The 12,500-nt window shown below is 36.1% G+C and overlaps 1 protein-coding gene and 1 long non-coding RNA gene across 4 annotated transcripts in view; one reads left to right on the top strand and one right to left on the bottom strand.

Moving 5' to 3' along the window:
• Nucleotides 1-8,807, top strand: part of LOC133564211 (uncharacterized) — a 12,527-nt gene extending 3,720 nt beyond the window's left edge. Inside the window, exons 2-5 of the long non-coding RNA XR_009809252.1 lie at nucleotides 1-159; nucleotides 1,224-1,448; nucleotides 3,555-3,608; nucleotides 8,687-8,807. The exon at nucleotides 1-159 is cut by the window's left edge and continues 229 nt beyond it. This is a non-coding gene — a long non-coding RNA (uncharacterized LOC133564211). The remainder of the gene's footprint in view (nucleotides 160-1,223; nucleotides 1,449-3,554; nucleotides 3,609-8,686) is intronic.
• The window catches only part of LOC133564198 (neuropilin-2-like), a 461,460-nt gene that overhangs the window by 28,857 nt on the left and 420,103 nt on the right, over nucleotides 1-12,500 (bottom strand). For all 3 annotated transcript variants that reach the window (XM_061918348.1, XM_061918347.1, XM_061918349.1), the window contains exon 14: nucleotides 1,197-1,465. In XM_061918348.1, coding sequence (XP_061774332.1) covers nucleotides 1,197-1,465 — 269 coding nt within the window. The remainder of the gene's footprint in view (nucleotides 1-1,196; nucleotides 1,466-12,500) is intronic.

A 12,500-nucleotide genomic window follows, 5' to 3' on the forward strand; every position in this document is an offset into this window, starting at 1 on the left:
CATAGAAAGGGTTTTATTATTTGTGCTCCGCTGCCTTCTTATGGATGATCTTGCTCACTGCAGTTGTCCTCCCATTTAAAGGTGTTCGTGTTCGTCTTCCGGCCGTCCATAGTGAATCTACTCGTATGGATTCTTCATTCATCACTCCAAGAAACCTTTGTAAGTTTTACAATATGACTACAACTATATATACTTACCACTCCTGTCTACAGGAGTGTTTTAAAGCATATTTGTACAAGCTGACATGTAATCAAGCTAACGTTTTTAGCATGAGCTAATATGCCAACACGTTTACTAGTGTCGGTGTTAGTATTACTAACTTACAATGGCATTCTTTTTTGTACGATTTCAGTTTAAATTCCTCAGCAAATTTCCCAAAATGTCAATAAGGAGTTATTGGGTCTGTTTAGCTGATTGGAGAGCTAGTTTCCGCAGCTAGTGGTACCATGACGACAGCTTCTGTTTTGTTTGATCAGCCGTTTTACTGCCGTGTTACAGACACCGTTTGGAAACAATGAAGGTATTTAAATTAACACACACACACACATAAAAAAAAAAAAAAAAAAAATATATATATATATATATATATATATGTGTGTGTGTATATGTATATATGTGAGTATATATATACATATCTATATATGTGTATATATATTTACATATCTATATATTTATGTATATATATATGTATATATGTGTGCGTATATATATATATGTGTGTAAATATATATGTATATATATATTTGTGTATGTATGTATGTATATATATGTGTATATACATATATGTGTGTATGTGTATATATGTATGTATATATCTATCTATCTATCTATCTATATCAACACTCAAAGCGTTTAACAGAGAACTGAGAAGCCATCCTTCCTTCATTCCACATTCACACACTGATGGTGGTAAGCTACATTTGTAGCTACAGCTACCGTGGGGTAACACAGTGTTACTGTTCAAACTGTGTGTAATGTTATAGTGGCCAACAATATTAAATCTACCTGTCAAAACATCTGCCTTGTTTTTAATGATTACTAAGGCCTACTGCGGAACTATATGTACTTTTTTTGGGCCATTATGGTGGTACTTGAGAGCCAAGTGTTTTCTGATGTGATGGTTGGTGAAACAAGTTTAAGAACCACTAACTTGGACAGAAATCTTCAAGTATTTTTCCTGAAATGTTTCAACCTACTTGATATTCCTTGGGGCTTTGGGGCAGAATGGTGCGACCCTCCCGCCAGTGAGAGCCCTGGTCTCCCTTCAAGGTCCACAGCAAGGTCTCTTCCAGGTCGCTGTCCCTCAGCAGGACCCTCAGGCTGCCCAGCGCTTCTCCTTGCAGCTGGTAGTAGAAGACCAAGCACAGCGGCCCTTGCTCAGGGGCCACTTCGGGGCTCAGGAGCCTGGCGCGCTTGCGCAGGGTGTGAGACCCCGCGTCCAAATGCAGGTAGTTCCCTGAGAAATCTGCAGGAAAGACATTTTTTCTTACTTGTTATGTACGCGCAGAAAAAAAATAAAACAATAATAAAACAAACGTGATAAAATAACCTCAAATAGGATTTTCTCTTAATACATTTTTCATTGATCCATTTTGAATCAAATTTCACCTGTGAAAGCGACCTCAGCATGAATTTGTAATGCAGCTGGTTAGCGCCATCAGTCTGGGCCATGAAGTTAAGCTGCGAATTGGCCACAGACACATGAATTACAACACGATTACCGTAAATTACGGACTACAAACCGCTACTTTTTTCCTAAACTATAAACCCTGCGGTTTAAAAAATGGTGCGGCTAATTAATGGATTTTTCTTCGCTGACGGCCATAACCCATAAAGTTTTTTTTAAAAAAAACAAGCAAAGACACTGAAGAAGTGTGGTATTGTTTGTGCTATAGCGCCATCTTTTGGGCGACTTCACCCACGCAACTTCACCCATTGCAGGTGCCACAGTGCATATAAAGTGTTCAACCGGAAGTACAAGTGACCTTCTGTCTTAAAAGTCGTCCATAGCATTCCCACTCGTATGGATTCTTTGTATTATATGTATAGGTCATTTATATATATATATATATATATATATATATATATATCTCAATATATGTATATATAAACGTATATGTATGTAAGTATATATTGTATATATACATATTTAAATATATGTATGTATATGTGTGTTTTTATATATATATATATGTGTGTATATATGTATACATACATATTTATGTATATTTGTGCATATATATATATGTATATTTGTGCATATATATATATGTATCCATACATATTTATATATAATTATATGTGTGTATTGTGTGTGTGTATATATGTGTATATATACATACTTATTTATATATGTATGTATATGTGTGTGTGTATATCTGTATACATACATATTTATGTATATGTGTGTAGTGTGTGTAGATATGTATATATGTGTATATATACATATTTATATATATGTATATATGTCTGTGTATAAATATATATGTCTATACGTATATATATATATGTGTATATATATATCATATATGTGTATACAAATGTATATGTATGTATATGTGTGTGTGTATATATATATATATATATATATATATATATATATATATATACATATTATGTATGTGTATATATACATATTTATATATATGTATGTATATGTATCTGTGTGTGTGTGTATATATATATATGTATATTTATATATATACACACACACACATATATATATATATATATATATATAGTTGCTTTAATTGTAGTCTGTTTTCGGCACCCCGCCAAATTTTTTAAGCGCAATTCAGCCCCCAGGCCAAAAAGTTTGGACACCCCCTGGTACTGTTTATACTGTGTCTATGTACAGTGACATATTTTTGCCGCATTCCTGTGAGAATCCTGCATGCGGCCGAAGCATCAGGGAGTTGAATTATCCAGGACTCGCTGCAGTGTGCTCAAACAACCACCAGGTAGCATCTGTGAGCAGATAATAATGTATCATCTCTTTCTATTTCGCATTTATCAGGTCGGTAATACTTTTTTAAATTGTATTTTATTTTTTTTCTTAATTCTGCACTCACGTTTTAAGTGAGGGGTAAGGTAAAAACTAACCCAGACCCACTCTATATCTATCTATCTATCTATCTATCTATCTATCTATCTATCTATCTATCTATCTATTTCTCTCTCTGCTCAGGCATAAACAACTCCTCCAACCTGATGAATAATGTATTTGGGCTGAGTTAACTCACTTTCTTTACTTGGAGGCATTAAAAAGGGGACCCAAATTACAGTTGCTCATTAAGCACATTTAGAGGGAGAAAAAGTAGCAAATTTTTTTGTTTTGTTTCTGCTTTTGATCTTGCCCAGCGTACAAAGGAAGAGAATTAATTAACAACTCTCCATTGGCGAGCGAGGCGGAGACGCTGGGAGGGAGTGTGTTGGTGCTTATGTATGAGCGCGCATCATTTGTAGTTATGTGGCATCATCATTATCTGTGTGTGTGTGTGTGTCATGGTGCATGACTGACATAATAAATACCTTGTTTGTATTTGTGATTACAGGACTTTTATGGCGAGGTGGCATACTGTACGTCTTTGTACTGGATATTTGCAATGGTGAGTAGATCATGTCAAAGAAAAGTATATTTGTTGTCCAAAGCAGGAGTGTCCAGACTTTTTCTAATGAGGGGCCACAGTGAAAAATGAAAGCATGCGGAGGCTATTTTGATCATTTTAAAATCAATACAATATGTATATATTTTTTTTTTACCCTTTAGGGCTTCCTTCAAGTTTTGTCCAGGGGATCCGCCGGGGTCTCAGTCATAAAAAAATGATTAAAAAAAAGTATTTCATAATTTCTTTGCCCATGCGTAAGTCTGTCGTTGTAAAGTTTTTTGGTGTTTTTTTTTCATTATGTTTTGTGTCTTTTTTGTTAAACACAAAATATGCAATATTTTCCCCGAGAAAAAGTGGAATATTTGATGTGGAGTAATTGGAGCTTTAAATAGGTCAATAATTCAAAACAACATGGACTTTGATTCATTATTATATTTTGAGCAATGACAGTTTTTTTAAAAAAAGCACTTAAATTACTTGGGCCCCAAAAGGACGTCACTCATTAAAGTGTTAGTCTTTTTTTTATTATTATACATTTTTTCACTTTCCGCACCTAAATCCAGAGATCAACTTACAAAATGTCGATGATTTGATATTTTTTTGTTTGCTTTTTGCCCTTTCTTCCATATAAAAAGTTGTTTTTAATATGGCAAACACAACATATGCAGTATTTTCCCCGATAAAACAAAGTGGAAAATTTGTTGTGAAGTAATTGGAGCTTTATAAGTCAATAATTCAAAACAACATTGATTTTATAATTATTTTTTGAGCAAACTTAAATGATTTGCGCACCAAAAGGACTCCACTCATAAAAGTGTTAGTCTTTTTTGATTTTAATAATTTTTTTTACTTTCCACACTGAAATCCCTCGATCAACTTCTGATCTATCTGTCGATTATAACTTATATATAACTTATAATTATTATAATTTCTTATTGTTTGCTTTATGCCATTTTTTTCCATAGAAAATGTTGTTTTTGTATGGCAAACACAACATATGCAATATTTTCCCCGAAAAAACTAAGTGGAATATTGGTTGTGAAATAATTGCCTTAAATCGGTCGATAATTCACAAAACTATTGATTTTCATAATTTTTTTTTTTTTTTTTTTTTAACAATGACATGATAATTACATTATTTGGGCACCAAAAGGACCCCACTCATAAAAGTGTTTTTTTACTTTCCACACCTAAATCCCGAGATCAATTTCCGATCTATCGATTATAACTTATAATTTTGTTTTTGTTTGCTTTATGCCCTTTTTTCCCTAGAAAATGTTTTCCCCCCAAAAAACAAAGTGGTATATTTGATGTAAAATAATTGCCCTAAAGAAGTAAATAATTCACAAAACTATTGATTTTGATTCATTATTATTTTTTGAGCAAGGCCAGATTAAAAAAAAATCCACCAAAATTATTAGGGGTCCACACATAAAAGTGTTAAAAATAAGTCACACATTTTTTTTTTTTTACTTTGAACGCTTAAATCTGTACATCAACTTCAGATCTGTTGTTGTAAACTTTTTTGTGTTTTTTTCATTATGTTTTGTGTCCTTTTTGTAAACACAAAATAGGCAATATTTTCTCTGATAAATATGTGAAAGTGGAATATTTGATGTGGAGTAATTGGAGCTTTAAATAGGTTAACAATTCAAAACAACATGGATTTTGATTCATTATTATTTTTTGAGTAGTGGTAGTTTAACAAAAAAAAAATATTTGGCCACAAAAAGGACATTTATTTTTAAAAATGTTATTATTTGTATTTATTTTTAAACTTTCCACACTTAAATCCGGAGATCAACTTACGATCTATCTGTCGATTATACTTTTATGATTTTCTTTTGTTTGCTTTATGCCCTTTTTTTCCATAGAAAATGTTGTTTTTGTATGGCAAACACAACATAAGCAAATTTTCCCCGAAAAAACAAAGTGGAATATTGGTTGTGAAATAATTGCCTTAAATCAGTCAATAATTCACAAAAATATTGATTTTCATTCATTGTATATATTTTTTTTAACAATGACATGATAATTACATTATTTGGGCACCAAAACGACCCCACTCATAAAAGTGTTTTTTTATGTTTTTATTTTTTTTTACTTTCCACACCTAAATCCCGAGATCAATTCCCGATTATAACTTTATGATTTAGTTTTTGTTTGCTTTATGCCCTTTTTTCCATAGAAAATGTTTTTCCCCCCAAAAACAAAGTGTAATACTCTATGTAAAATAATTGCCCTAAAGAGGTCAATAATTCACAAAACTATTGATTTTGATTTATTATTATTTTTTGAGCAAGGCCAGTCAAAAAATTATTGGGGGTCCACACATACAAGTGTTAAAAATAAGTCACACAATTATTTTTTTACTTTGAACGCTTAAATCTGTAGATCAACTTCAGATCTTTTTTGTGTGGTTTTTTTCATTATGTTTTGTGTCCTTTTTGTTAAACACAAAATATGCAATATTTCCCCAACAAATATGTCAAAGTGGAATATTTAATGTGAAGTAATTTGATTTATTATTTTTTTTTGAGCAATGACAGTTTAAAAAAAACACTTAAATTATTTGGGCCCCGAAGTGACGTCACTTATTAACGTTTTAGTCTTTTTATTTTTTTATTTTTATAAATTAATTTTTTTACCTTCCACACCAAAATCCGAGATCAACTTCCGAACTGTCGTTTATAACTTTTTGATATTTTTTTAGCATTCAATCAGACATTATTGTGAGGTTTTGTATTTGTTTTCCGAAAAATAGATATACTGGCCCACAGACATTTTTTTCTCTAAATGTGGCCCCCGAGTCAAAATAATTGCCCAGGCCTGCTTTATAGCCTGGAAAATACGGTATATAAAATTTTATTTTTTGTTATTTTTTTTTTTCCAAAAAGTATGTTATATGTTAAAATCCTGTTGCTTTGGGGGCCCAAACAACAATCAATGAATTAAATGAACAACTTTCCATCCATCTTCTTCCGCTTATCCGAGGTCGGGTCGCGGGGGCAGCAGCCTAAGTAGGGAAGCCCAGACTTCCCTCTCCCCAGCCACTTCGTCTAGCTCTTCCTGGGGGATCCCGAGGCGTTCCCAGGCCAGCCGGGAGACATAGTCTTCCCAACGTGTCCTGGGTCTTCCCCGTGGCCTCCTACTGGTTGGACGTGTCCTAAACACCTCTCTAGGGAGGGGTACGGGTGGCACCCTGACCAGATGCCCGAGCCACCTCATCTGGGTCCTCTCGATGTGGAGGAGCAGCGGCTTTACTTTGAGTACCTCCTGGATGGCAGAGCTTCTCACCCTATCTCTAAGGGAGAGCCCCGCCACACGGCGGAGGAAACTCATTTCGGCCGCTTGTACCCGTGATCTTATCCTTTCGGTCATGACCCAAAGCTCATGACCATAGGTGAGGATGGGAACGTAGATCAACCGGTAAATTGAGAGCTTTGCCTTCCGGCTCAGCTCCTTCTTCACCACAACGGATCGGTACAACGTCCGCATTACTGAAGACGCCGCACCGATCCGCCTGTCGATCTCACGATCCACTCTTCCCCCACTCGTGAACAAGACTCCTAGGTACTTGAACTCCTCCACTTGGGTCAGGGTCTCCTCCTCAACCCGGATATGGCATTCCACCATTTTCCGGGCGAGAACCATGGACTCGGACTTGGAGGTGCTGATTATCATTCCGGTCGCTTCACACTCGGCTGCGAACTGATCCAGCGAGAGCTGAAGATCCTGGCCAGTTGAAGCCATCAGGACCACATCATCTGCAAACAGCAGAGACCTAATCCTGCAGCCACCAAACCGGAACCCCTCAACGCCTTGACTGCGCCTAGAAATTCTGTCCATAAAAGTTATGAACAGAATCGGTGACAAAGGACAGCCTTGGCGGAGTCCAACCCTCACTGGAAACGTGTCCGACTTACTGCCGGCAATGCGGACCAAGCTCTGGCACTGATCATACAGGGAGCGGACCGCCACAGTAAGACAGTCCGGTACCCCATACTCTCTGAGCACTCCCCACAGGACTTCCCGAGGGACACGGTCGAATGCCTTCTCCAAGTCCACAAAGCACATGTAGACTGGTTGGGCAAACTCCCATGCACCCTCAAGAACCCTGCCGAGAGTATAGAGCTGGTCCACAGTTCCACGACCTGGACGAAAACCACACTGTTCCTCCTGAATCCGACGTTCGACTATTCGGCGTAGCCTCCTCTCCAGTACACCTGAATAAACCTTACCGGGAAGGCTGAGGAGTGTGTGATCCCACGATAGTTGGAACACACCCTCCGGTTCCCCTTCTTAAAGAGAGGAACCACCACCCCGGTCTGCCAATCCAGAGGTACCGCCCCCAAAGTCCACGCGATGCTGCAGAGTCTTGTCAACAAACTTTAATTCATTTCAATGGGAGATGTTCATTTGAGATACAAGTGTTTTAAGTTAAGAACTCTATCAGAGTAAGCTATATAGTCAACCAACTCAAAGCAATTGCATTTTGTGTTAAATACTGATATTATGCTCAGTGGCAGAAAGTGGCTTTTTGGTGCTTAAATACATAAATAAAAATATCCTCTGCTTTTTTTTTTGGCCAAAAAACATGTGTAGTGCGGAGCGTTTCTTTCTATGAAAATCTCAACTGGGAAAATAATTTCACTCATGCTGACACCTGAGATCCAAAGAGTCCTCTGTTCAGTTCTAATGTTTTTTTTTTTCTCTTTTATAACGCCCTAAAAGAGCTTTCAGTGACAAGTGCGAGTTTTGATCTGCAGAAGGGAGACAGCTTGCAGACACTAATGTGACTGACTGTCATGTCACACTCTTTTCCTGTCTCCTAAAGTCACACACCTGCTCATAAACTCACATGCAGTGGAACCTCCATTTACAAACCGCCCAATTTGCAAACTTTTAGATCGAGCCAAAAATGCCTCGTGTGCGACCCTTGTCTGTGTGTACAAACGTTGCATTCAATCATTTTGTGTCACGCCTGCAGACAAAAAGCAGGGCACAGGCGCGGGCCAAGACACGACTAGTCACTACTCAGCGCTTCAACTTGTGACAAGTTTTGTCTTTTTTGCCAGCTCAATATGAGTCCGAGAAAGACAACAGCTCAGCGTGGGAAGAAGGAGGGAATTGCTGTGCCGTTGAAAAGAAGACAGGAGTAAACTGATGGTGCTCACCAGGATGGAATAAGTCATTAAGATGAGACTTTACTTTTCTAGAAAAATAAGGGTCACACACACACACATGTGTATATGTACATATATATATATATATATATATACATATACACATATATATATATACATATACACATATATATATATATACATACACATATATATATATATATATATATACATACATATATATAAATATATACATATAAACATACATAAATATATAGCTATATACACATACATACATAAATGTATACACATACATTTTATATATATATATATATGATATATTCATCTATATACATGCATACATGCACACATACATATATAAACATACATACATATGTACTTGTACATACATATATGTACATATACATGTACATATACATATATATATGTACATATACACACATATACATATATATGTACATATACATATATGTACATACACACAAACATATATGTACATATACACATATGTATGTACATATACACACAAATATATGTACATATACATGTATATATGCACATATACATAAATCTATAGATATGTATATTTACATATATATGTATAAATACATTCATATGAATATATATATATATACATATATGATGTATGTATATACACACATATATATATATGTGCATATACGTATATTTGTAAATATACATATATATGTACATATACACACATAAATATGTACATATATATACATATACAGTATATATGTATGTATATGTACATATACACACATTTATATATGTACATATACATAAATATTCATATGTATATATTAATTTATTTTTAAGTAACTTGGTTTTATCAAGGAAACAGTCACAGGTAGAAGTTATGAGATTTGGATCATAATATTTTGAACCTATATTTACACGACTGGTGGGAGTTATTCTGAAACATTAACAATTTAATTTGACTCATGTTTTCCTTGTAAAAATTCCACAATGTGCTGTCATATCCCACATCCTTTGCCAGACGCACTATTTCTAAAAACAAAACACAAAAAAATCTTTGTGGATCACAACTACACAAAAAAATTAAAATAATACTAATGCCTGGGCATTTTCTTTTTTATTCAATGGCTCGCAGCTGCAAATCGGTTCTCATCGTTCACTTAAAAGAGCCGTTCAGAAGGCTCGACTCGGTCGCGAACCTCACATCTCTAGTTCATGAAGTGCAGCCAACCTTAAAGCGTTTGGCATTAAAAGACGCACAGTGAACTGTGGTGTAAGGGAAGGTCACGTTTATGTATGTGTGTGTGTGTGTGTGTGTGGGAGGCGGCTCCTGAGTTCAATCTGTGGACCGGCCCACCTTGAGTGGGTAAATATGTGTGTTTGTGTCTGCCAAAAGCCTCCGGGGAGGGCTGGAGCGCTAAGGCAGCACTTCTGTCAGGGCCATCATCTGATTTATCTGACCGCTGTGGGCCTTGTGTGTGTGTGTGTGTGTGTGTGTGTAAGTACAGTTACTATTGTGCACGTGTGTGTTTGGCTAGAAAGCTGGGTGATGCAGCAAGTGTGTGGCTGCTGGGGAAAAAACAACAACAAAAAAAACAGTTCCTCAGGCTGGCTTAATAAAGATGAAAAGATGTGACAGGAATGGAAGTGAGAAGGTGATAGACAGGAAGTGGAATATGACATTAAAGGAAGTGCATGTTACACTACTAATATTTGGACACACAGATTTCATTTGTTTGAGACAAGAGCTGTAGTCATGCATGCTTTTTTATGCTTTAAAGTCATATTCAACGATTGCGACGACGACTTTTTACTGTCGACTGAGTTTTGTTTTTGTAATGATTTCTGCTGATGGTGTGCCTATGCCTTTTTTCAACGCAAAATAATGTGCATTGGCTCGAAAAAGGTTGAAAAACATTGGCTTAAACAAAAACATCAAAGGTTAGTGCCCCTAAGAAAAAGCATTGAAGCTAAGGGAAGGCTATGCAGAACGCAACTAAAACTGAACTAGATAAAAAATCAACAAAAACAGAATGCTGGACGACAGCAAAGACTTACTGTGCAGTAAAGACGGCGTCCACAATGGTTGAACAAAGGTTGAAAAACGCTGCTCTAAGGCAGTGGTTCTCAAATGGGGGTACGCGTACCCCTGGGGGTACTTGAAGGTATGCCAAGGGGTACGTGAGATTTTTTTTTAATAATGTAAAAATCCTTTATAAATATATTTATGGAATAATACATCAACAAAATATTAATGTAAGTTCCTAAACTGTTGAAAAGAAATGCAACAATGCAATATTCAGTGTTGACAGCTAGATTTTTTGTGGACATGTTCCATAAATATTGAAGTTTTTTTTGTGAAGAAATGTTTACAATTAGGTTCATGAATCCAGATGGATCTCTATTCCATCCATCCATTTTCTACCGCTTATTCCCTTTTGGGTTCGCGGGGGGCGCTGGCGCCTATCTCAGCTACAATCGGGCGGAAGGCGGGGTACACCCTGGACAAGTCGCCACCTCATCGCAATGGATCTCTATTACAATCCCCAAAGAGGACACTTTAAGTTGATGATTACTTCTATGTGTGGAAATCTTTATAATTGAATCACTTGTTTATTTTTCAACAAGTTTTTAGTTATTTTTATATATTTTTTTCCAAATAGTTCAAGAAAGACCACTACAAATTAGCAATATTTTGCACTGTTATACAATTTAATAAATCAGAAACTGATGACATAGTGCTGTATTTTACTTCCTTATCTCTATTTTTCAACCAAAAATGCTTTGCTCTGATTAGGGGGTACTTGAATTAAAAAAATGTTCACAGGGGGTACATCACTAAAAAAAGGTTGAGAAAAACTGCTCCAAGGGACTGTAGACCATTGTCATACAATCTTCTTCATGTGTCCTATACAGTGCAGAATGCGTTCAGCTTGCCTAAATGACTAAATAGTTACATATACTGTACAGTACTGTAAAGGGAAAAAAAATAACATAATAAAAAAACAACAACGACCTGTAAAAAGCAAAAAGGAAACTTTTCCCATGCGTGGAAAAAGAAGCAATGCTCGAGCAGTGGTGGTTGTGATATGTGGACCGATACTGGAACATCGACACCGTCAATACCAGATCTTTGTGCCGTGATATCGATTCTCAAATGCAAATATTGATCCTTTAGTTATTTGAAATAATGAGTAACAGTGTAAAATATAATTCAACTTCTTATTTTGTTTATGGAACTGAACTGTGACATTTACTTCATGGTAATGATTAGAGATGTCCGATAATGGCTTTTTTCACGATATTCTGATATTGTCCAACTCTTAATTACCGATACCTAAATCAAGCGATACCGATATATACAGTCGTGGAATTAACACACTATTGGCGCCAGCGCCCCCCGCGACCCCGAAAGGGAATAAGCGGTAGGAAATGGATGGATGGATGGATGGAATTAACACACTATTATGCCTAATTTAGTAGTGACGCCCCGCTGGATGCATTAAACAATATAACAAGTTTTTCCAAAATAAATCAACTCAAGTTATGGAAAAAACTGCCAACATGGCACTGCCATATTTATTATTGAAGTCACAAAGTGCATTATTTTTTTTTAACATGCCTCAAAACAGCAGCTTGGAATTTGGGACATGCTCTCCCCGAGAGAGCATGAGGAGGTTGAGGTGGGCGGGGTTGGGAGTGTATATTGTAGTGTCCCGGAAGAGTTACTGCTGCAAGGGGTTCT

This window comes from Nerophis ophidion, linkage group LG13, assembly GCF_033978795.1.
Source record: "Nerophis ophidion isolate RoL-2023_Sa linkage group LG13, RoL_Noph_v1.0, whole genome shotgun sequence".
Classification (NCBI taxonomy): Eukaryota; Metazoa; Chordata; class Actinopteri; order Syngnathiformes; family Syngnathidae; genus Nerophis; species Nerophis ophidion.